The sequence below is a fragment of the Artemia sp. Qi Xiang Cuo genome, chromosome 13 (assembly GCF_049724085.1).
Source record: "Artemia sp. Qi Xiang Cuo chromosome 13, ASM4972408v1, whole genome shotgun sequence".
In the NCBI taxonomy this organism is placed as follows: domain Eukaryota; kingdom Metazoa; phylum Arthropoda; class Branchiopoda; order Anostraca; family Artemiidae; genus Artemia; species Artemia sp. Qi Xiang Cuo.
In genome coordinates, this window is record NC_142806.1 from 34277907 (window position 1) to 34303444 (window position 25538).

Below are 25538 nucleotides of genomic sequence, written 5' to 3' on the forward strand. Positions count from 1 at the left end.
GGGTTCATTTGACTGGAAATTGAAAGTTGTCCTTCTCTTTTTAAGAGTCAAAAGAGATTTGAGGGCAACTAGCCCCCCCCCCTCCACGCCGTAAATGCATCAGATAAAAATTTGAGATAAAAATTTTGTTAAAAATAGTTCAAAGTTCTGATAACAAAAACTCCGATGTCGACACGGCCCCCCAGGACCCGGGGGTAGGCCTCGTAAGTTATGCCCTGGGGGCACATATGGTTGTTTTGGAAGGGATGCTCGTCTAAAATTCATAGAGGACTCATTTGATTGGAAATTGTCGAACGAAAAACTTTTTTTTCGGAAAGTTATTTTCAATTAATATATGAAAAGCCAAGAGGTCATTCTGTCTAAACCCTGAAACCCCATTGAAAAATAAAAGGAACTTGAAAAGTAACAGAAAGTATGTTTACTTAGCCCCAAATAATCTAAATTGTAAGGGACTGTTGGTTCCAATAATAGAAGTTTGGTAAAGTTTCTGAAACCTTCACTGTGCGCAAGCGCAATACTGAAAAATAGTGAGACCGGCTAGTTCTGGTTGCTCGAATCAAATAAGAAGTGTATCACATTTGCCATCCAATCCTCATCGTCTAAGTCTTGAAATTTCGGATGCATACGTTTCTAGTACGTTGCTTGTAAACAAGCTAATTGAATCACTTAACTGTCACGAAGATTCTGGGAGTGAAAAACTAGGATGGATACTGAGGGAAAAACTGAAAGAACGAAAAAAGGTACAATTTTGCCATTCTTTGGGAGGTGAGGGGGGGGGGTTCAATGACTGAAAATTTCTCTTAAAGGGGGAATAATCTTCAGAAAGAAAGGATTGACGCGGATCTCCAGAACAAAACACTTATTAAAATAGAAGCAGTACTACTAGATTCAATATTTTATACTCTTTCCGGTGCTGTCCATTATTCAGAACACACCCAGAAATTTGGATATGCAAGATTAGGCAAAAAACGGTTTATAGCTGTCTGTATTCGGAGACAATTGCTAAGGCTCAAGAGAAAAGCGTTGTTGTAGGTAAATTAAATATTTAATATATAGAGTTTGGTATTTTGGATAGGTTACATTTTGCATGCGACCCCGCTATATCTAACCCCCCTCCTTAATGTGAAAACATATATCCCAAATTATACATAACTTATCTATCTCCCAAGCGTCTCAGTTGTTTCAACCCGTGTACCTGTAAATTGAATCAACTTGGGTGTGTTCTGAATAATGGACAAGTACCCACTTTCCAATCATATTCGCATTTATGACAATGCACTCCTCCCTCCTCCCGTCCCCCAGATATAGCCCTAGAATATATGCATAAGTAAAAGAAAATACTATAACGATGAAATTCTTACTTTATAATGTACATATGCTACAATTAATCAGACCATCATGTTTCCGTATATTTTTATCCCCATTTTTTAAACCATTTTCAAATAATTTATTTATCAAAGTGATCTCGAGTTTCTTTTGCAATCAGATATGCTAATTGCTATTGATGAGTCAAGAATACAGTTAGGTACCCATCTAAAAAAAAAATATGAAACAGCGAGAGATGGAAAACAGCAGGATATCTACTATTTAGGGCTATATGTGGGACCACTAGGGAGGTGGATGCATTGTCGGAAAAGTGAGCATGTTTCTTGGAAACAACATAGAATATGGAATCTGGTTCTAGGGGTTTATCCCCCGGAAAATACCCCAACCCTCACGGAAAAAAACCGTCCCCAACGGAAAAAAACCCCTTCGGCTCGTTGGTCTGATATCAACTCCGACTTATAAAAATAAGACTTGAACTCTCTGGAGATTATAAACCAATTTCTACCTCCATCCTCCCCTCGTCTCTCCCTTAGAAATAATTATGTATTTATCTGAAGGCTCAACGGGGGCTGGGATGTTCTGGCATTAAAATCCCCCCTTTGACGTATCTCCCTCCCTCCCTTACTACAAAACAATCAGAGAACTCCATTGTAGAAATTTAAAGGCCTTTTTAAGTTTTGTAATATGTCCATTGCTTACAGGTAGTAGTTGTTATTGGGAAACATACGGAAATTTTTTGTGGGGGAGTTTTCTGCAGGGTGGGGGATTGTCTGGGGGACTTTTCTGTGAGGAGAAGCCTTTGGGAAGAATTGCCCTGAATTTTTCGACAGAATTCTTTTTATTTGTCTTTCTTCCTCTTTGGAGGCGCATTGAAAATTTCCCCAGACAACCCGCCCCCTGAAAAACCCCCCCGCAATATATGTACATAGGTTTCCCAATAAAAAATAAAAGTGCTTGATATATTTGTCAAATAATTCTCTTTTTGGGGGGTATTTAGGCAGTCCGCAATGAATTTTGGTGTACTTACCTGCTTGTGTATTGTTGGATTAGAAGAGCATTCGCAAGCAGGGTTGCGACCTCAGTCAGTTCCTAAAGTGCTAAAATTCCCAAATTTGCGTGCTACACAAGAATTTTCGATGTTACAGTCAAAAAACATTTTACGCGTCTTGCGGCTTGCGCATGGTCCGTTTAAGTATATTTGGATTATTTTTAGTTCAATTTTTAATCTTTTTATTTCTTATTATTTCAAACTTAGCGCCAATCTTTAGAAAGAAATACGGTAAAAAGGCAGTCCTGGTTATATCAAACTTTGTACCAATCTTCCGAAATGAATACCGAAAAAGGGCGGTCCACGCTTTTTTTCAGGTCCTCTGTTTTTTTCCAAAATCTTCATTATTTCATCCAAGACAAAACGCAAAAATGGTTGCACAAAAGGGCTACAAATTGTAGCACGAAAGTGCTACAATTTGATCATTCAATGTAGAACGTGCTACAGTGCTATTTATGATGAAACAGGGCTAAAATAGCACTTTCCTGCAACAGGTGGCAACCCTGTTTGCGAGTAGTTCTTGCCAGGGCATAATACTAGAGAAAAAACTATCCATAAAAAGCTGTTTCTATCCAGAAACAGCTAATCAGATAAATCTTACAAATGAATTGGCTTAGCATTAGCTAGTCTTAGCGTTAGCTAAGTTTCGGCATTGGATAAAAATTATTCTGAATGGAACTTGATAACATGAGGCGTTTTTATCTTCTAAACCCGAAAAAAGCTGCTTTATTAACTAAAATTAATTCTAGTTCAAAATTGTATTTGAATAGAGTAGAAGCTGTACACTTGTCTATAAAAAGAGCTCATTCAATTGGAAATTGGAGTGGTTTGTGCCCTTTTTAATAGTCGAAAGTGATTGGAAGGCAACTAACACCCCCTCCACGCCCATCATTTCCCGAAACACGTCCGATCAGAATTTTGAGATAGCCATTTTGTTCAGCATAGTTGATTTCCTGATAGAAATTATGTTTTTGAGGAGGACACTCCCCCACAGCCTTCAGGGCAACGGTTGTAAGTTATGCCCTGGGGGTATATAAGGTTTTTATAGAAGGCGTTGTCGTAGAAACTTTAAATAAGGTTCATTCGATTGGAAATTCAAATGACAAGTGCCCTTTTTAATAGTCGAAAGTGATTGGAGGGCAACTAGCCCCCCCCCTACGCCCATCATTCCCCCAAACACATTCAATCAAAATTTTGAGATAGTCATTTTGTTCAGCATAGGTGATTTCCTGATAGAAAATATGTTTTTGAGGAGGACACTCCCCCACAATCCTGGTGGCAAGGGGTTTAAGTTATGCCCTGGGGGCATATAAGAACGATGTTTTTTTATTACAGGATTCACGGCTCCATCACAAATGATGGTTTGCTGCTAGTCCTGGTAGTTACCTCATTTTCTGTTATACCTTCTCTTGAACTCGTCAAGGGAAGGATTTTTCGGGATTACCTATGCCGGCAATCTATTCCTTGTGGCAACCGATCGCCGGGCGAAACTCCTTTTCAGATATTCTTGGTGAGGAGTACCCTGCTCAAGGTAGTCCTGACGAGCTGTACTTTCGCGAGTTGATCGCAAGGGCTTTGCTTTATCAGGAACGAGCTTTGATAGCTCCTCCGATGGAGGGTTATACAAATACTTATAGAAAACCGACATGGACGCCACATCGAAACGTTCCTGGATTAGCTGTGGGGTTTTAGCTTTCGTGTTGCCAGAGGTTGCTGCACGTACTGGTTGCCAGCTCTATTTTAAATTTGTTGGAGTGGAGCAATGTGGCGTTTTGGTGTACCAGCGAAGAGAGGACACGCATATTCCATGACAGGTCTGATGCACGAATTGAAAAGTGGCAGAATAGAATCATCAGGGAGAAGACTTTTGCATCTTAGGATAACTCCTAATTCCTTGTTGCAAAAGGATCTAATTTTACCGCGATGCTCAGTCCATGAGAGATCCGAAGAGAAATTAACTCTAAGTAGGCGCAGTGTATCAACTCGCGTTATTACCTCTCCTTTGAACACCAAATCAGGATGAGCCCTCATATTACGCGCCTTAGAAACTAGGAGCTCTTTCGTTTTCGATGTGTTAATACAAGCCATGCATCTGTCCACGCCTCAATTTTCACCAGGTCAGCCTGAAGCTCCTTGTGGGGTTTACTGGGATCTTCGTCTTTTGTGATTGATGTTTTTGTTGTTGTGTCATCCGTAAAGTGGTGAGGTTTTTTCCACAAGTTTGTCCCCTAGGTCGCTTATGAACACCAAGAAAAGAGTTGGTCCAAGAATACTTCCTTGTGGTACTCCTGATAAAATTGGGTGTTCTTTTGATATGAAGACATTGAGGAAAATTTGCAACGATCATTGACGAAGAAAGTCAGCAAGCACGTCAAATAGTCGACCATGAATTCCATAGGCTTTCAGTTTGCAAAGAAGTGCCTTGTGCCATACACGATCAAAAGCTTTTGCAGTGTCAAAGGAGAGAAGGCGAATATCGTGTGTCTGAAAAAGGAGCTAAAACCACTCTTGATAATGTGCAAACAGTCTAAGGTAGACCGTTTTCATGCGAAAACCGTATTGCGTGTCTGCCAACAACAGATGTGACTCGAGGTATTGGTAAAGGGTCTTATTAATAACGCTTTCATAAACTTTGCCTACGGAGGACAGCAGACTTATTGGACGATATATCCTACATTAGTAAGGTCAGACTCTGCCTTTGGAACAGGGACCACACGAGCAGTTTCCCAGGCTTTTGGGAATCATCCCGCTGCAAAGCATTTTCTATAGAGAGAGGCAAAAGGACCAGCAAGTTCAGGGACACATCTTTTAAGGATGAGATTGGGAATATTGTCAGGTCCTGAAGCTTTGGTGACATCCAACTGGCTTAGCTTTCTGAGCACCTTCCTAGTAGTTATGTTAACGCTGGTGATTTTTGCTTCTGTTCGTGGCGGAAAGGGGGGAGAAGAGACTCCGTACTCATCAAGTTGGGAGACCTTTGAAATGGCTTGTGCAAGAACATCTGCCTTTTTCTGGCCTGACTGGATAGTTGTCCCTTCAACGTGAAACGAGGGAATTGATATTGATTTAGATGGCGATAGGACTTCTTTGACGACCCTCCACCACCGCTTTGCAGGGACACTTTTCGGTTTGTCTACAAACTTGTGCTTGTAATCGGCTCTGGCTTGACGTACAACTTTAACAGACTCGTTTCGAGTGCTAATAAAAGCAGCCAGGTCCTTGTCGGATTCAGTTGAACTTCATTTCTTGTGAGCCTTCCTTCTGGCCCTGATTGCCTTTCTTCAACCAGCATTGAACCAAGGATTGTCTCGAGATGAGACTTTTACTGTTTTGATGGAACAAATGGCTCAATGGCCTCTGTAGTCACTTTTTCGTAAAGTGCCGCTGCTTTATGTGGGCCTTCTTTTAAAAATATACTCCACGGTTTTGCCGATAAGAAGTTTCGCAGACCATCCCAGTCTGGGCGATGATACTGCCTGATCATACGCTCGTGCTTTACTGGTGGAGGTATTTTAAGATTTTCACGAGCTATAACTGCCACACGGTCGCTGTCAAAAGGATAGCTTTCAACACTAAAGGAATCCGAATGATCAGTTAAGAAGAGATCAAGCCGGGATGATCCATGAGTGCCAATATAAGTATCGAATTCAACAAGCTTTTCTAGGCCGTAAGCAAGACTCAGGTCTAGCAGAGCTACACCTTCCCCATCAGTTGGACGACTTTTCAGCCAGTGGTCATGATGGATGTTGAAGTCTCCATGGATTATTATACCTGAATTAGGGAACTTGCTTCACAAATTATAAGCAATCATCCAGATGTTAGGTGATTTTCATTTTTTGTGGGTTATAGATTGTACCAACTACAAACGATTTGTTTAGTAGGTTTACTTTAACCCAAAGGACCTTCTTATCACTAGGAATCGAAAGTGCCAAAAAAAGGATGCTTTTTTTAAGGTATATAGCAACACCACTTCGACCAAAAGTCGAGCTTCACGGGTTTTTGCGATCCAGCCTTTGCAGAGTGTAACCAGGAATACTGATCTCACTATCAAGGACGCCAGAATTCAGGTTGGTCTCAGATACACACACGACAGAAGGGGATACCTCATTCATCATGTGCTGTAGATGATCCAGCTTGGATCGGAGACCACGTACATTGCAGTGGGTAACAGTAAACTTATCCGTAAGAATTGTCTTGGGGCGCACATTTGGTCGTCTACTAGAAGGAAGTCCGATCCGAGGCTGTAATTTCCGTTTGAAAACTTGGTAAATACCGGCTGGACGGGTAGTTGGCCCAAACAACGGACAAAAGAACTCCTAAGACAGACTTTGCCTCATCAGATAAGGAGCGGTCATAAGACCTCATACTTAACCTCAGCAAAGGTGGTGGTGACCCCAATAGAGGCAGGAGTCGGCACCTTGCGGTACCTACCACTCTCAAGCTCTGCGAGCAGGAACGCCTAACCCTGAGTTGTTTGCCGGAGCATACCACCGCAAACCCAAAATGCAGAGGCCGTTGTCCGAATCTGGACCTTCCGCCCATATTTCGCAGTTGTCCTGCTGAAGAGGATCCAATTTAACCCATTGCTGGAAGAAGGTTTGCAACTAACGGGACATGTCCACACGCCGGTGGGCTCTGCTCAGTGTGCATCAGAGGGGCCTTCTTCCTCCTCCACCTGTATTTATGGCCCCCGGTTGAGGGTACCCCAGTTTCAGTTTATGGACCCCCAGGGGGTAGGTCCCCCCTTTGGTCCGCGCCTCCCTTTATGGTACCCTAAAATGTGAAGGTACAATGTAATATTTATTATTTTTTTTCCTTTAGAGCATGGCACTTTGTATCAAAGAAGTTGTCGTAAAAACTTCAAAAAGGGCTCATTCAATTGAAAATTGGAGTGGCATGTGCCCTTTTTAATATTCAAAACTGACTGGAAGGTTAATAATTCTCCGTCCTGGCCCACCATTTCCCGAAAAAGATCCACTCAAACCCTTAAGGTAGCCATTTTGTTCGGGAGAGTTGATTTCCAGATAGAAATTCCGTTTTTGAGGAGGAGACTCCCCCACAGCCTTCAGGGTTTTAAATTATGCCCTGAGGGCATATAAGAACAAAGTTGACACAATGTATTATTTTTTATTTTTGTCCTTTAGAGCAGGGCACTTCGTATCGAAGAAGTTGTCGTAGAGAAATTGGAGTGGCTTGTGCCCCTTTTAATAGTCGAAAGTGATCGGAAGGAAACTAACACCCCTTCCACGCCCACCATTTCCCGAAACACATCCAATCAAAATTTTGAGATAGCCATTTTGTTCAGCGTAGTTGATTTCCAGATAGAAATTATGTTTTTAAGGAGGACACTCCCCTACAGCCTACAGTGCAAGGGTTGTAAGTTATGCCCAGGGGGCATATAAGGTTTTTATAGAAAGCGTTGTCGTAGAGACTTCAAAAAAGGCTCATTCGATTGGAAATTCAAAGGGCTAGTGTACTTTTTAATAGTCGAAATTGATTGGAGAGCAACCAACCCCCTCTCACGCCCACCATTCCCCCTAACACATCCAATCACAATTTTGAGATAGCCATTTTGTTCAATATAGTTTTAAATTATGGAAATCAAGTCTTCGAGGATGAAACAACCCCAAAGCCTTCAGGGCAAGGTGTGTAAACTATGCCCTAGGGGCATGTAAAAATTTTAAAAAAAGCGTTGTTTTAGAAACTTCAAAAAGGGCTTATTCGACTAGAAATTGAAACGGCTAGTGCCCTTTTTAATAGTCGAAAGTAATTGGAAGGCAACTAACACCCCTTCCACGCCCACCATTTCCCCTAACACATCTAATAAAAATTTTGATATAGCCTTTTTGTCCCATGCAGTTTCAAGTTCAGGAACTTATACATTTGAGCAGGACATTCCCCCCACAGTCGTCAGGACAGGGGTCATAAGTTATGCCCTGGGGGCATATAAGTTTTCATTGAAATCTTGGTCGTAGAAACTTGTAAAAGGGCTCTTTCGATTGGAAATTCAAAGGTCTAGTGCCCTTTTTAATAGTCGAAAGTGATTTGAGGGCAACAAGCCCCCCCCCCCTCTCTCGCCCACCTGTTCCCCAAACACATCCAATCAAAATTTTTAGATAGTCATTTTATTCAGCGTTGTTGATTTCCACATGGAAATTATGTTTTTGAGGAGGACACTCCCCCACAGCCCTCAGAGCAAGGTTTGTAAGTTATACCCTGGGGGCATATAAGGTTTTTATAGAACGCGTTGTCGTCGAAACTTCAAAAGGGTTCATTTGATTGGCAATTCAAAGGGCTAGTGCCCTTTTTAATAGTCGAAAGTGATTGGAAGGCAACTAACACCCCTTCCACGCCCACCATTTCCCCAAATACATCCAATCAAATTTTGAGATTGCCATTTTGTTCCACGTAGTTAAAAGTCGTAGTCAGGAAATTATACCTTTCAGCAGTACACTCCCCCCACAGTCTTCAGGGCAAGGGTTGTAAGTTATACCCTGGGGGCATATAAGTTTTTTATTGAAATCTTTGTCGTAGAAACTGGAAAAAGGGCTCATTCGATTGAAAATTTAAATGACTAGTGTCCTTTTTAACAGTCAAAAGTGATTAGAAGGCAACTAACACCCCTTCCATGCCCGTCATTTCCCCACACACATACAATCAAATTTTTATGCAGGCATTTTGTTCCACGCAGTTTAAAGCTCAGGAAATTATACCTTTCAGCAGGATACTCCCCCCACAGTCTTCAGGGCAAGGGTTGTAAGTTATACCCTGGGGGCATATAAGTTTTTTATTGAAATCTTTGTCGTAGAAACTGGAAAAAGGGATCATTCGATTGGAAATTGAAATGGCTAGTGCCCTTTTTAATAGTCGAAAGTGATTAGAAGGCAACTAACACCCCTTCCACGCCCACCATTTCCCCAAACACATCCAGTCAAAATTTTGAGATAGCCATTTTGTTCCACGCAGTTTAAAGTTCAGGAAATTATACCTCTGAGCAGGATGCTCCCCCCCCCCACAGTCTTCATGGTAAGGGTTATAAGTTATGCCCAGGGGGCATATAAGGTTTTAATTGAAATCTTTGTCGTAGAAAATTGAAAAAGGGCTCATTCGATTGGAAATTGAAAGGGCTAGTGCCCTTGTTAATACCAGAAAGTGATTTGAGGGCAACTAACACCCTTTCCACGCCCACTATTTCCCCAAACATATCAAATAAAAGTTTTGAGATAGCCATTTTGTTCCATGCAATTTAAAGTTCAGGAAATTATACCTTTCCGCAGGACACTCCCCCCACAGTCTTCAGGGCAAGGGTTATAAGTTATGCCCTGGGGGCATATAAGGTTTTTATTGAAATCTTTGTCGTAGAAACTAGAAAAAGGGCTCATTTGATTGGAAATTGAAGGGGCTAGTGCCTTTTTTAATAGTTGAAAGTGATGGGAGAGCGACTAACGCCCCTCTCACGGCCACCATTTTCACAAACACATCCAATCAAAATTTTGAGATAGCCATTTTGTTCAGCGTAGTTGATTTCCAGATAGAAAATTTATGTTTTTGAGGAGGACACTCCCCCACAACCCTCGGGGCAAGGGTTTTAAGTTATGTCCTGAGGGCATATAAGAACAATGTTGACACAATGTATTATTTATTATTTTTTTCCTTTAGAGCAGGGCTCATTCAATTGGAAATTGGAGTGGCTTGTGCCCTTTTTAATATTTGAAATTTATTGGAAGGAAACTAAAACCCCTTCCACGCCCACCTTTTCCCGAAATACGTCCAGTCAAAATTGTTAGATAGCCATTTTGTTCAGCGTAGTTGATTTCCTGGTAGAATGTATGTTTTTGAGAAAGGCACTCTCACCACAGCCCTCACGGCAGGAGTTGTCAGTTATGACCTAGGGGAATATAAGGTTTTTATAGAAGGCGTTGTTGTAAAAACTTCAAAAAAGGCTCAATCGATTGGAAATTCAAAGGGCTAGTTCCCTTTTTAATAGTCGAAAGTGATTGGAGGGCAACTAAGCCCCCTCTCACGCCCACCTTTCCCCCAAACACATCCAATCAAAATTTTGAGATAGTCATTTTATTCAACATAGTCCTAAGTTCTGGAAAATATGTTTTTAAACATGAGAATCTCACCAAAGCTCCCAGGAAATAGACTGTAAGTTTTGTCCTGGGGGGCAACTAAAATTTTTATAGAGTTCGTTGTTGCAGAAATTTCAAATAGGGCTTATTTGATTGAAAATTGGAACGGCTAGTGTCCTTTTTAATAGTCAAAAGTGATTGGAGGGCAACTAACAACCTTTCCACGCCCACCATTTCCCAAACATATCCAATCAAAATTTTGAGATAGCCATTTTGTTCCACGCAGTTTAAAGTTCAGGAAATTATACTTTTGAGCAGGACAAACCCCCCACGGTCTTCAGGACAAGGGTTGTAAGTTAGGCCCTGGGGGCATATAAGGTTTTTATTGAAATCTTTGTCGTAGAAACTAGAAAAAGGGCTCATTCGATTAGAAATTCAAAGGGCTAGTGCCCTTTTTAATAGTCGAAAGTGATTTGAGGAAAACTAACCCCCCTCTCACGCCTACCTTTTCCAATCAAATCCATTGGAAAACAAATCCATAGCTTTTTAGATAGCCATTTTGTTTCACGCAGTTTAAAGTTCAGGAAATTATACCTTTGAGTAGGACACCCCCCCCCCATAGTCTTCAGGGCAAGGGTTATAAGCTATGCCCTGGGGGCACATAAGTTTTTATTGAAATCTTTGTCGCAGAAACTTGAAAAAGGGATTTTTAGATTGGAAATTCAAAGGGCTAGTGCCCTTTTTAATAGTCGAAAAAGATTTGAGGGCAACTAACCCCCCTCTCACGCCCACCTTTTCCCCAAACACATCTAATCAAAATTTTTAGATAGTCATTTTATTCAACGCAGTTGAAAGTTTTAGAAACTAGGTCTTTGAGGATGACAACCCCTCCCTCCGCAACTCTCAGGGCAAGGGTTGTAAGTTATGCCCTAGGGGTATGTAAGGTTTTTATAGCAAGATGTTGTAAAAACATCAAAAATGCCTCATTCAATTGGAAATTGAACCGGCTAGTGCCCTTTAAATGGTCGAAAGTGACTGAAGGGCAACTAACCCCCATCTCACGCCCGCCATTTCCCCAAACACATTCAGTCAAAGTTTAGAGATAGCCATTTTGTTCAACGTAGTTGAAAGATCTGGAAATTATGTATTTAAGGATGACAAACCGCCATGAGCCCCCAGGGCAAAGGTTGTAAGTTATGCCCTAGGGGCATATAAGGTTTTTATAGTTAGAGTTGTCGTAGTAACTTCAAAAAGGGTTCATTCGATTAGAAGATGAAATGGCTAGTGCCCTTTTTAATAGTCGAAAGTGATTGGAAGGCAACTAACACCCTTTCCACGCCCACCATTTCCCCAAACATATCCAATCAAAATTTTGAGATAGCCATTTTGTTCCACGCAGTTTAAAGTTGAGGAAATTATACCTTTGAGCAGGACACTCCCCCCATAGTCTTCAGGGCAAGGGTTATAAGTTATGCCCTGGGTGCCTCTAAGGTTTTTATTGAAATCTTTGTCGTAGAAACTTGAAAAATGGCTCATTCGATTGGAAATTCAAAGGTCTAGTGCCCTTTTTAATAGTCGAAAGTGATTTGAGGGCAACTAACCCCCCTCTCACATCCACCTTTTCCAATCAAATCCAATCAAAATTTTTAGATAGCCATTTTGTTTCACGCAGTTTAAAGTTCAGGAAATTATAAATTTGAGCTGGACACTCCCCCCCCCCATAGTTTTCAGTTCAAGGGTTATAAGTTATGCCCTGGGGGCATTTAAGTTTTTATTGAAATCTTTGTCGTAGAAACTTGAAACAGAGATCGTTAAATTGGAAATTCAAAGGGCTAGTGCCCTTTTTAATAGTCGAATGTGATATGAGGGCAACTAACCCCCCTCTCACGCCCACTATATTCAAAAAAACATTCATTTAATGTTTTGAGATAGTCATTTGATTCAACCTCGTTGAAAGTTTTGGAAATTAGGTTTTTGAGGATGACAACCTCGCTCCCACACTCCTCAGGGCAAGGGTTGTAAGTTATGCCCTGGGGGAATGTAAGGTTTTTATAGAAAGCGGTGTTGTAAAAACATCAAAAAGGCCTGATTCAATTGGAAATTGAAGGGGCTAGTGCCCTTTTAATTGTCGAAAGTGACTGAAGGACAACTAACCCCCATCTCACGCCCACCATTTCCCCAAACACATTCATTCAAAGTTTAGAGATAGCCATTTTGTTCAACGTAGTTGAAAGATCTGGAAATTATGTATTTAGGGATGACAAACCGCCCAGAGCCCCCAGGGCAAAGGTTTTAAGTCATGCCCTGGGGGCATATAAGGTTTTTATAGTTAGAGTTGTCGTAAAAACTTCAAAAGGGGCTCGTTCAATTGGGAATTTAGAGGACTAGTGCCCTGTTTAATAGTCGAAAGTGATTGGAGGGTAACTAACCATCCTCTCACGCGCACCATTCCCTTAAACACATCCAATGAAAATTTTCAGATAGCCATGTTGCGGGTAAGTCACTGTTTTGTGACTGTACATTGAGAGTTAATTACGCTTGTACCTACGATGGCTGAAAGTGAAAAAATTATTTTGAATCCGTTACTGAATTGTGTTACGAGAGCACTTACAGATGGAATAAAATTGGAGTGTATCGTAAAAGCGTGTGTTGCTTTCTATACACATGAAGATGTTATAAAGGCAAAGCGAATCCTTCATACTGAGTTGAATATTACGAATCGTCTTGTGACCTACTCTAAAGATGAAGACAATATCATTGAAATGTGCAAAATTCTAGTTTCAGCTGCGAAAAATAATGTGAGCATGCCAAAATTTGTCATCTTTAACCCCTGCTCGGTTCCGGTCATTCTATTGTCTTGAAAAATCCCCCCAGGAGCTCAATGGCCCAAATGACCGGAAAGCTTTCATAGACAGTTTCTGTGAAAATACAAATGACATTAGTGAACTTTGCAATTTTGCAAACGAATGGAAGCTTATGGTCAGGTCGAAAGCTGCAGCAGCGAAAATCGTTGAGAAAGCGAAATCTTCCAAGCCCGATCTCAAAATTACTGTTCGAGAACCCCTGCACATAGCTGTGCTTCGAAATGTCCCTGAGGATATAAACTGTGAAGGACAAAAAAATCTAATCCCGAATAGTAAGAAGACTGAACAGTGCGGAAAATCCCGTTCTTTCAAAGTGTATTTTGACACTTTCAGTGAATTCCAAAAATTTCTGAGTGTTTCGGTGATTATTGGTTACGAGAGTCTACCTGTTGATCCGTTAGTTCTTGCCAAGACGATGCTATAACTGTCAAAAAATCAGTCACCTCGCTTCCCAGTGTACGGCTGAACCTTTATGCTCTAGATGTGGCTCAAATGAACATCGTTCTACGCGAGATGAACCATGCAGACAGCCGACATTCCGTGTTGAATGAAAAATTGGTAGTCACACGTGCTACAGTGTAAAATGCCCCTCAAACAGTAAACCACAAAAGAATTGACATCTGAAGCTTCTGCAGTTAAATATGTATCGTGGAACATTAATGGCTCGTTCGCGAATAAAATTCCGATCTTAGATGTTGTTTTTGAGCAAAATGAAGTTGTCTGTTTGCAAGAACATTTCGTCACAAGCCGCAGTAAAAGTATTCTTAGTTTTAATAGTTCAGTATCGGATTATTCAGTTTCAGCGAAGCAGCTAAGTGGAAAAGGGCGACCCTCCGGTGGTATTACCACTTTCGTTCGTTCGACTCTAAGATCTAGTGTATTTGAAGTCAATGATAATTTTCTGGCGATTCGTGTTGAGGGCTGTTTTTTTATTAATGTATATTTGCCTACAAATTACCATGATGAGCGTTCGGAGCGTGCTTTTACTTATTCTAGTGATAAACTCAGCTAGTGTATTGTACGTATTAGATCCCTAAGCTTTAAATGTATATAAGTTGGCATCTTCAATCGCAACTTCAATTAACCACTCTTATAAAGGTCTTTGCGTTCTATTTTTATGCTTGTCACTTTTAGAGACGAGCTAAACCTCAAGTACAAAGATTTGATTTTTACACATGTACACACCTCAATCTCCATATCAGATCTCGATCACGTCGTTGCGTCCGCAAATCTCAGGATTTCGCCTGTCAAGGTTGTGATTGATTTTCAGCTGTCTGATCACTTACCAATACAGTTCTCATCCGAGATTCCTTGCCACAGCTCAGATACACAAACGCTACAACTTCGAAAACACCTCCTAGGTCTCGCTGTGATTGGCGTAAAATTAACCCTGTTTTATTTCAAGAAGAAGCCGCTAGAGTCCTTAGTAAGATCCGTGTCCCTTTCCATCTTCTCTCTGGATTAACTGCTCTTTCAAGGGAGGAAACACAACTATCAGTTGACTTTTATTGCGCAGAAATTGGCCATGCTCTTCTCTGTGCTGAAAAAGCTGCCGTTCCTCTAAGTAGACCCCGTCATCATACCCTTCCTGGCTGGTCTGAAAATCCAGAGTTAGTGGATACCCATTCTAAGTCTTTGGCTTCAACTTTGGGTTTCTTGTGGACGACCCCGTTCGGGGGTAGTCAATTCAATCCGCCTGCTCACAAAATAGAAAATTCGCCAAGGAGCTAAAAGCTCACAGAAAAAAGATGATTGATATCGAATCTACACGGGCCAAATTTAATCCTTCTCTCCTTTGGCGTTTTCTGTCCTCTAAAAGCGATGAGTCTTTATCCGCATCTGCTATCCCTGATTCTGAATGGTACGCATATTATGGGTCAGAATTTTTGCCTCCTGACCCAGCCCTCAACGAAAGATACGAAGCTGAGTTGGATGATTTCTTAGATAGTTGTCCTCGGAGTGATTATCTTGTAACGGAGGGAGCTGTATGCAAGGCCATCTCTCACCTAAAACCTAAAAAATCTTTTGGGATTGACGGGATCAGTGCACTCCATCTAAAAAGTGGTGGGCCCGCTCTCATTAGTCATGTAACCCTCCTGATGCAGATTATCCTCATTCAGGGTATTGTCCCAACCACTTTCTCAATTGGAGACCTTACGCCAGTTCCTAAAAAAGGAAATGTTACCATGCAATGCTCCTCTTTCCGTCCATTCACGGTTGCTACCTCTCTCTGTAAGTTATTTGAACTTTTATTCGTAGATGAGTTTGAAAAACTGTGTTGCAATCCACCAAGACAATTCGGTTTCCAATGCGGCATTGGTTGTGTGGAAGCGCTCCATGTCATTGCATATGCACTCCTGGATGCACACAAATCAGGAAAAAGTCTAGCAATCGGGGCTTAGACCTGCAGAGAGCGTTTGATTCATTGATTCATTCGCTTATTTTGCTAAACTCAGCTAAAAGAGGAGTGAACTCAAATATCATCCGGGCTTTCCGTGATCTTTATTCTCGCCTTCGCGTGCGACTCAAGCTCCCTCCCGATAAAGGCCTTCCGCCAGCCCCACGGTCAACTTTGATACCAGTCCGTAAAGGTGTCCGTCAGGGAGCAGTTTTATCCCCCAATTTCTTCAGCAACTACATTATTGAACCTGAAGACAGCTGGCCTTCACTATACAGTCTCAGTTCAACTGACGTCTCCCTAGTATGCTATGCTGATGACACGCTGAATCTCAGCCGGACGCTTAACCGCCTTTCAGAAATATTCTCATGTCTTCAGTCCAACTACGAGAAAGTCGGTCTGAGATTTAACTCCCAAAAGTCGGAAGTCTTGCTTTATATTGGAAGAATGACCCTCCTACTAATATCACACTAGGTGATTGCTCATTAAAACCAGTTGATAAAATAGTATATCTGGGGCTGCCAATAGGTTCCTCATTACAGCATACCCGCTTCCTCCTGATCTCACATCTTGAACGGCGAATTTCCAGCTCCTATGCTTTGATCGTTAAATCCACTCTGAAATTTAACCGTCCACTACTGGCAAGTATTTACAACGATACCGCTCTGCCACATATATTATATGTGACCCCTTTCTGGAATTTATTGGCAAACCTTGAAAAGTCTAAAATCCGCTCTTTATTTTTCCGTTTTGCAAAGTACCTACTAAAATTGCCACATTGGACAAAAAATAGTTTTCTGATTCGGCGCTACAACCTAGCGGACCCAAATCTAGCTGTTGAGACACTTATTAGCCGGCAAAAAACACAACCAGCAATTCTAAAGCACGAGTGGGTAAATTTACTTGTTTAATTTCCCCTCTTGTTTCCCTTTTTTGTTCTTTTTTATTCTTTTTTCTCCTTTCAAAAGTTGTTGTCTTTGTTGCTATTTTCGGAGAAGTTGTTGTTTCTGTTGTAATCTTAGAGTATGTTATCTTTCTGTTTCCACTTTTCGTACTATTTTGTATACTATTTAAGAAGTTGTTGCTTTTGTTGCTATTATTTTTTTTTCTTTAGTATATTATATTTTTGTTTCCTCTTTTCGCATTTTTGTATACTCTGTCATTGTACATTTATTGTATACGACGGGTTTTATATATATATTATATTATTATATTATTGTGTTCAACGTAGTAGAAAGTTCTGGAAATTAGGTCTTTGGGGGGTGACACCCCGCCCCCCCCCAGCCCTTAGGGCAAGGGTTGTAAGTTATGCCCTGGGGGCATATAAGGTTTTTATGGAAAGTGCCGACGTAGAAACTTCTAAAGGGCTCAATTGATTTGAAATAGAAAGAACTAGTGCCTTTTTTAATAGTTGAAAGTGATGGGAGAGCGACTAACACCCCTCTCACGCCCACCATTTTCCCAGACACATCCAATAAATATTTTGAGATAACCATTTTGTTTAAAGTAGTTGAAAGCTCTGGAAATTATGTCTTAGAGGATGACAAACACCCTCACAACCCTTAGGGTAAGGGTTGTAACTTATGCCCTGGGGACATATAACGTGTTTATAGAAAGCGTTGTCGTATAAACTCAAAAAAGGCTCATTCGATTGGAAATCGAAAGGCGTAGTGCCCTTTCTAATAATCGAAAGTGATTGGAATGCTGGAAATTTTTATAATCAAGATCGATGTGTGTATAATGTATGATTTTGTTTTTATTGTTGTTGTTTAGACCAGGGCACTTCGTATCGAAGGAGTTGTCATAGGAAATTCAAAAAGGGCTCATTTGATTGAAAATAGAAAGGGTTGATGCCTTTTTTAATAGTCAAAAGTGGTTGGAGGGCAACTAATACCCCTACCACGCCCAACCTCCCATTTGGCATTAATTTCAATACTAAATGTTGCCTTAGTATTAATTCAAAATGCAATGTTTTAATGCTAATTCCCAATAAGGCATCTAAGCAGTATCCCAAGAACGACCGAGGGTATTATGTTCAAACTTTCGGGGCTACTTCTGCTCTTAAAATTTAACCAAATCAAAATAGCGTAGGTATATCCAACCTATCAAAGAAAGTAAGCAGATTTTTTTTTGCGAATGGTATCAAGTTTTCCATTTCAGGTCAACTAGAGGAGGTATTTAAATTAAACACTACTATTTGTGTTCAGATTTTTTAAAAGGGTGTATCTTGTTAAAAATTGCTAAAAAAAAATTCTCCAGCATATAAATAGTAGACCAAACTATAAATTCTTAAAAAAAACGAAAAGATTTAAAGTATTATTTTCTTTTTCCCTGAAACGACTACGTCAATATAAAACGAACATAAATTAATTAAAAAAGCTTTTTCCACAAAATAAGTTTTTCAAAGAAAAGTAAAGAACTCCATTAAACAAAAAAATGAGCAAAAATAAAATCAAACAATCTACCAAGCGTGAAACTACCGCGAATCAGCATCGATAAATAATTGAAACACAAAACGAACAGTAATTACAATAAATAACCGAGTCAAACTCAAAACGAGCAGAAATTAACATAAGTTGAACTCAAAAGTCCTATGCCTTCCCAAGGCCAGAAAATAATTTGCACTTTACTGAAAAAAATACAAATGAATGTGCATTGTCAGTTTAATATACATGTACTCATATTTAGTAACCCGGATGGCAACACATCTATTAATATCATACATTTGTCGTATACCCACGTTTGATGTGCGATCATTCAGGTTTATCCTAAGGATACTACGCAGACAGCTATGTTAATATGTTAATATTATTTGATTTATTAAATTTATAAAAGTAAGAACATTGATATTTTTTTTCAGTAAAGTGCAAATTATGTTCTGGCCTTAATGAAAACTTGATGAAACTGATATATTTGGAATCAGCATAAAAATCCGATTGTTTTGGTGTATCTACTGGTATCAAAATTCCGTTTTTTAGAGTTTCGGTAATTATTCAGCCGGGTCGCTCCTTACTTACAGTTCGTTACCACGAACTGTTTGATAACAGTGGAGACACGTGATATTTTGAAAATATATTTGTATTTTTCATTCTTCAAGTGACTAATCCCGGAAAGACTTTTTCAGAATGGGTGGATGTTAAAGGAGAAACATTCAGGGTACAAGAAGACGTATCTCTTTATAATCCTGAAGATATAGTAGTCAAAGTGAAAGGAAACGAGCTTTGCATAAAAGCGTATCATCCAGAAAAAGAAGAAGATATGGGATTTATCGCCAGAGAGTAAGCGTTATTTTTGTTTTAATTTCACCCGGGAGATCGTAGTTGATACATTAAGCTAAGTGCCCAGGGACTATGCGAGGGGGGGGGATCAATCGAAAAGAGCGATAAATAAAACTCGTAGAAAAATAGGGGTAAGCTGGGGACATTATATGGTGTTAGGAGTGTTTGCACTCCTGTGCATTGACTTTTAAGGTCTGGTTAAAAGGTTAAGGTTAATTAAGGTATTAGCAGTAATTGGTGGATTTTTTCGTTTTGAACATAGTAACTACCTAACTAAAAAGAAACTTCACTTATAATTGAACTTCCCTTTTGATTTAGTTCGATATCCCCATTTCAACGTTCCTTGAAAGCTTCAAATTAATGCCCTTAGCCGTTTTCGAGACATTGAAGATACAGCCTTTTGACACCCTGGATGCACATAACATCTTTCGATATAGTTCAACACCCCTTAGACATTCCCTGAAAGTTTCAAATCAATAACCTTAGCCGTTCCTAAGATATTGCAGGACGCCATTTTTACAACCTAAATGCACACATAATCTTTTGATTTAATTTACCATCCCCTTCAAAATTTCCTGAAACTTTCGATTTAGTGCCCTAGGTGCTCCTGAGATATTGCAGATATGCCCTTTTGCCAGGATGGATGCACATAGTATCTTTTAATTTAGTTAACATCCCCCTCGAAATCCCTGGAAATTTTAACTTAATACCCTTAGCCGTTCCTTAGATATTGCAGATAAGGCCTTTGAAAGCCTGGATGCATGTAGTGTCTTTTGATTTAGTTAAATCCCCCATAATATTCCCTAAGTGTTTCTACTTAATATCTTGAGCTGTTCTAGAGATTCTGCAGATACACCCTTTTGAGAACCTGGACGTTCTTTTGAAATAATGCCCTTCGCTGTTCCCAAGGTATTGCAGATACGGCTTTCTAAAAACCTGCATGCACTTAGTGTCTTTTGGCTTAGTTCAACGTGTCCTGAAAATTTCACGGTAATACCCTTAGCCTTTTTGGGCCCATAGAATCAAACGTGCCCCCCTTCTCAATAACAAAACTTTTATGTAAACACTAAACTTTGGGCAAGTTGCACCATTTACAGCCATGCACCTGGGTTTGTGGGGCTCATGTCTTCCCTGTAGGCAAAGCTGTGGGACCTTTCGACGAATTGGGAATAAATTGGCTTTCAAATTTTTGATCGGATGTCTTTGGGATCGAAGGGTGGGTAACTGATAAGGGCTCAGGAGGGGGTCAGTTGTCCCCAATCACTTTCGACTCTTCGAAAGGGAACTAGAACTTTCAGTTCTCGATTGAATAAAGCCCTTCCCGAGTTTCTGCAACTACTTATTCTATATGAAGTAGTTTATTAAAAAAAAATCATAATAATAGCCTAATAGTAATAAATTGAAGCCATACCACTCTTACTTAGGCAGTGCTGTTGCGCTGACTATGATTATGTCTGAGATTACCTTGCTAGGTCCGAAAAATTTCCGAGCGTGCGGATATTTTTGAACTGAACTTCCTGTTTATAGCAAATCTCTTATTGAAACACCAGTAATTTCTTTCCTGCATAATCCCTTGTTGATATGGTCTTTATGCAAACCTCACCAAATGTGATGGTACTATTTTCCAAAATGTGACAGACTGGCATCTACTTCAACATGTCTCTTGGAGGGGGCGTGGCATAATTTCAATAAAGTTAAAGCAAGTTACTAACATGTGTAGTGAGCTATTGTCTAGTGAGTTATAAAAATTGTAGGAGCAATCGATCAAGTTTTGAAATTCCAGAGGGGGCTCGCTTAGGTGTAAGGGGAAAGAGAATGCTTTGAGAACATGGCTTGTTAATCATATTCCTTCATAATTAAAAATGCGAAGAATGGGGGTCGCGCAAATTGTTCTACGCAAAAAAAAGTGCCATGTTTGTGAGAAAGTAGGTTTGTCACGTAAAACTATGTTAAAGAAAAGTATTTATTATCAAGACAATTTTATACATCATTAATTTTTATTTGGTTTATTCTTCCTCGTTACTCACAGATTATGATATCCAAAGTATATCGTTATTACGGGATTCCCTCGCATAATTTTTGTACAGGCTTGGTAACCATTGAAAAAATGCCTGTCATTAAAAATACTTTTCATTGATTTGAAAATTCATTCAATGCTTTTCGTTGAAAAATGGCTTTTTTGGAATTTTCACTGGAAAAATTGAAAAAACGACACCAAAGCCTCTGTCCCCCTAGATTCATGAGAATTTATTCGACGAGGATTTTTTTCAGTATATAAGGGGGCCAAGTTGTCGTTTTTTCAGGTTTTTTTTAATAAGAATACCAAAAAAAAAATCGATGAAAATACCCCCCACAAAAGGTATTTTTCAAAATCTAAGGGATGGCAAGAAAAGATAGGGGCAATATCCAACTCCTCTCCCAGCTCTCCTCCCCCCCCCCCTGATTGATGTTATTGGCTTGGTTATGACTCTTGTCTGGGCTCGTCTGAAATACATCTGAGGATAGCTTTAATTTGTTTTTTGTTTTTTTTCATTTAGGTTCGTACGAAAAATTACTTTACCAAAATTTGTCAACCCTGAAAATATCCATTGCTACTTAACTGGTGAGGGAATTTTAACTTGTGAGGCCCAAAAAGAAGGCAACCAGCATGTCCGTATAGTGCCAGTTATCCATCTTCATGAACAACAACCAATTAACAGCAGTGGCAATGGAGAATTATATAGAGGTGACAACAGGACTCCTGGCATACCGTGATATGGTTGGGACAAATTGAACTTTGTTTGTATATTTGTATGAATTAACGACTTATTATACTTTTCTAGTTTTAAGCTCGCATGGCGCAAATTTAACCTAGTTTTGAGCGGTATTGGCTGATAAATAGAGCAAAAAAGGTGCTTGTGAGTTATACCGACCACACTCAAGAAGTGAAGTTAGGTTAATCATAGCCATATATGCCATAATATGGTAAAAATATAATACTTTATTAACAAAACTATGGAAAATACAACAGAGGATTATGAAAAGCAGGCCGCCCAGAACGCATTATATTAAATACCTAACCATCTATGTATTAAATAAGTCCTTTATTAGACAGGGAAAAAACAACTACAAAAGTCCTGAATATTTTGAAGACACGGTCGGTCTTCATCGTCAGCAGAAATACTAAAGTATTATAATTAACACAAACTATATTTATACAGAAAAAATTGTAATAGCTTCTGGATCACTGAATGTTACCGGTCCATTGGCTTAAAAATTTCATTAACTGAGTTTATTCACAGTTTTGAGTTCCTTAATCTTGCTTTAATTTATGTTGAATTCCTAACAGGGTTGGTACAAACTTCTTCTTCTTCTAATTGTAAACAAAATATTGCTGAATTTATAATTCTTAAGCGGGGCTTTCATGGCGTCAATAAAGTTAATAAAGCTTTCCACAAAGTTAATAAACCGTTTTCCTCGCATAACTTTGTTGACTTTATTACGGCCGGAAAAAAGTTAAAATCAATTTAACCTTTTCAAGAATGTCTGCGAAGTTCAAGCAATAGTAGAAGACGTGTGAAAAGTCTTAGTCAAACAACATACTAATTAGTGTCTATAAATATAATCGTGTATAGTTGTTTAAATATTTAGCTTGTTAAAAGAAACAAAAAATATTTTTATTTACTATTAAAAGGAAAAAAATACTTATAAAGAGGGTTTTCTCAGCTCCATGTCTGAGTATTTCAGTTACTTTCTATGAAAAACTGTTGTTGAGTCAAAAAGATGAAATCCTTGCGTGAGCGGGACAAACTTTATGGTTCGTACTTTCATGACAAACTTTATTAACTTTATTGACGCCGTGGGAGCCTTCTTCTTTTCTTCTTCTTCTATTTAACAGCAGGCGGGCTTTTCAGTATAACTATTTAGCCCTTTTCCTTTTGCTTCACTCTGTGGGCTACAGAGCTACTGGCTTGATTGCCTCATATTTATTAGATATATTCAGATATCTTTCAGCAGATATTTCGACTCTAGGAGCTCAAATATAAGATGATAGATATCGATTTCTATGCTCTGTGTGCAGGTATAGTTGGCTAGGCTCTTGGCTGATAGTGTGATTGTGTTGTTTTTGAAGTATTTTAGCAGTTTATAAAGCAATGTATGTTGTGCAGAAGTCAGAATATTGCCTTCAAATAGGCAATGTTCAATTGTTTCATTATTCATATTACAATGCCTGCAAATAGGGGACAGGGGATTTGAACCACTTGAATTAGAAAGCTTATATGAGAATGCAAGGAAATTTAGTCCATTTGTTCCAGAACGAATCCTATGATAAATTTTAGAAAGATACTTATTGGGAAAGGGGGAAAGGATAGGATTAATCTTATTAAAATTAATATCTGATAGCCTCCATCGGTAAATATCTCTAATTGGGATTGGTCTCCCACTTGGCTGGTCAATATTTATAGCATTTTTTGCTATTTCATCAACCTGATGATTACCACTTATGCCAGAGTGGCTAGGAATGTACTGAAAGTAAGTTTTTATGCCGCTTGAAGCAAGATTATCAATAATACTGAGACAATGATAAGTGTCAATGTCCAACTTATATTGAGGAGCTGAGGCCAGCAACTCAAGGCTTGATAAAGAGTCGGAATAGATGATAATATTATTCGAATTTTCAATCAAAGGTTGGTTTTGCTTAAGGTGTTCTAATGCCATGATTATGGCATTAGTCCCGCATTAGTTAAGTTGGCACAGTCTTCTTCTTCTTTTAATTGTAAACGGAATGTCGCCGAATTTATAGCTATTAAATTTTCCTTGGTCTATCATCTCCATATATATGACGTTCAACGTCGTATATATGAGGATGATTAGAAGAAGAAAATTGTGCGAACTTAATTAAGAATTATAAACTTAGCAAAATTTTGTTTACAATTAGAAGAAGAAGAAGTTTGTAGGACTCATTCGATTGGACATTGAAAGTTCTAGTGCCAGTTTGAGGGTCAAAAAATGATTGAAGGGCAACCAACCCAGCTTCATTGCCCATATTTACCAACCCCCCCCCCCCCGTAACCACGAGATATCACGTCATAAATTTTTAATAGGGCCAAAACAATTTACCAGGGCCGAAACATAGGTTTACGGGGTTACATCAAACACAAGCCCATAGGACAAGGGCTGTAAATTATACAAATTGTCAATTGTCTACATATATGTTTTATAGTGGAAAAAGGGGAGGGAGCATTTTTGGTCCTGGAGCAGGCTCAACACTATCAGGGGTTATTCCATGGATTCAAGAGAAATACCTCTTTTTTATTAGGGATGGCCGTTTGGGGTCGCGATAATGGGCCAAAAGCTTTTTGTCCCTGATCATTTGGAAACCTACAGCTGTAGGTTCAAGACCTCCATTCCTATATGTATCAATTCGGGGCATGACGATGCTGGATGGGGCAATAGCACAAGAGCCTTATTTTGGCCCTCCTAAGTCGAAAACATAGAAAATTGAATCACAAACTGAACAGAACTACACACGGAAATGGCATGTAAAGGTAGATGGCAAACTTTTGGATCCATGAGAAAATTCCTCTTTTTTAGTTTCTGAATTTTTTATCTCAGAAGAGCCAATAGGAATCAAGCTGCTCTAAATCATATGTATGTTAAACTTATAGACCGTCAATCGTCAAGGTAAACGATCTTAAATAACGTTTAAAGACTTGTCTTTCTAATTTTTCCCCGAAAAAAAAAACTATCATGGTCACCTTTATCATCTTTTTATAAAATGAACCGTCACTGACAAATTATGCCTCTGTGGCCAAATCCTATTCTGTAGAGTAACCGAGAATAATAATTGGACGATTTGAAATAAATACGGTCTGCTGTCTCGGCCAGGTGCCGATTTTTCTTAAATTTTTTTCAATAAAGCCCTTATTTCATTTGGATCGGCTGGGCTGATCAAACCATAGTCCATTTCTTGAAAGGAAAGACAAATTTGACTTTGAAGTAGATCTGAATATTGTTCTAGCTATCTACTCCCCCTCATTCTGTTCTAAACACTTTGTACACGAGGCTACTGGAAGGCAAAACTCTTCTTGTTATGGTCATATTTATCTTTAATTTCCCTGCTAAAAATATTTCTTGTCGTTTCTTATATATTGCCTTACCATTTCCCTGTAGATCTCCTTCTCTTTGCCCACTTTCCTTGTCTTCACCAACGTTTTGTATTTCTATACGGAGTCTACTGTATAATAGCAATAGATCTTCTCGGGGAATGGTTGTTCTTTAATATTCGGAAATGCTTCAATTACCTCCCCTTTTTAGTGAAGCATTCCTAAACAAAATAAAAATAAATAAATACTTGTTTCTTCGTCCTCTCTTCTTCTTTTCCATACTGTTAAGGCTTACTTCCCTCACTACTGAACATCGATTAATTTAAAAACAAATTAAATGATTCTGGAAATAAAGAGCGAAGTTGAAACTTGAAACGAAAAAACGTATTGCTTCGAAGTTTATGCAAAATATATTTTGTATAATCGGTTCAAATATTTGTAAGATCGGTTCAAATAAACTGAC

The 25538-nt window shown here is 39.3% G+C and overlaps 1 protein-coding gene across 1 annotated transcript; it reads left to right on the top strand.

Annotated features, from left to right (window-relative positions):
• The first annotated feature begins 584 nt into the window (after nt 1–584).
• LOC148945223 (heat shock protein 27-like) lies at nt 585–21806 on the top strand. Its single transcript, XM_089099311.1, has 3 exons — nt 585–740; nt 18836–18989; nt 21527–21806. The coding sequence occupies exons 1-3, from the start codon at nt 704–706 to the stop codon at nt 21741–21743; spliced, it is 408 nt and encodes a 135-aa protein (XP_088955437.1). The 5' UTR covers nt 585–703; the 3' UTR covers nt 21744–21806.
• Nucleotides 21807–25538: the final 3732 nt, after the last annotated feature.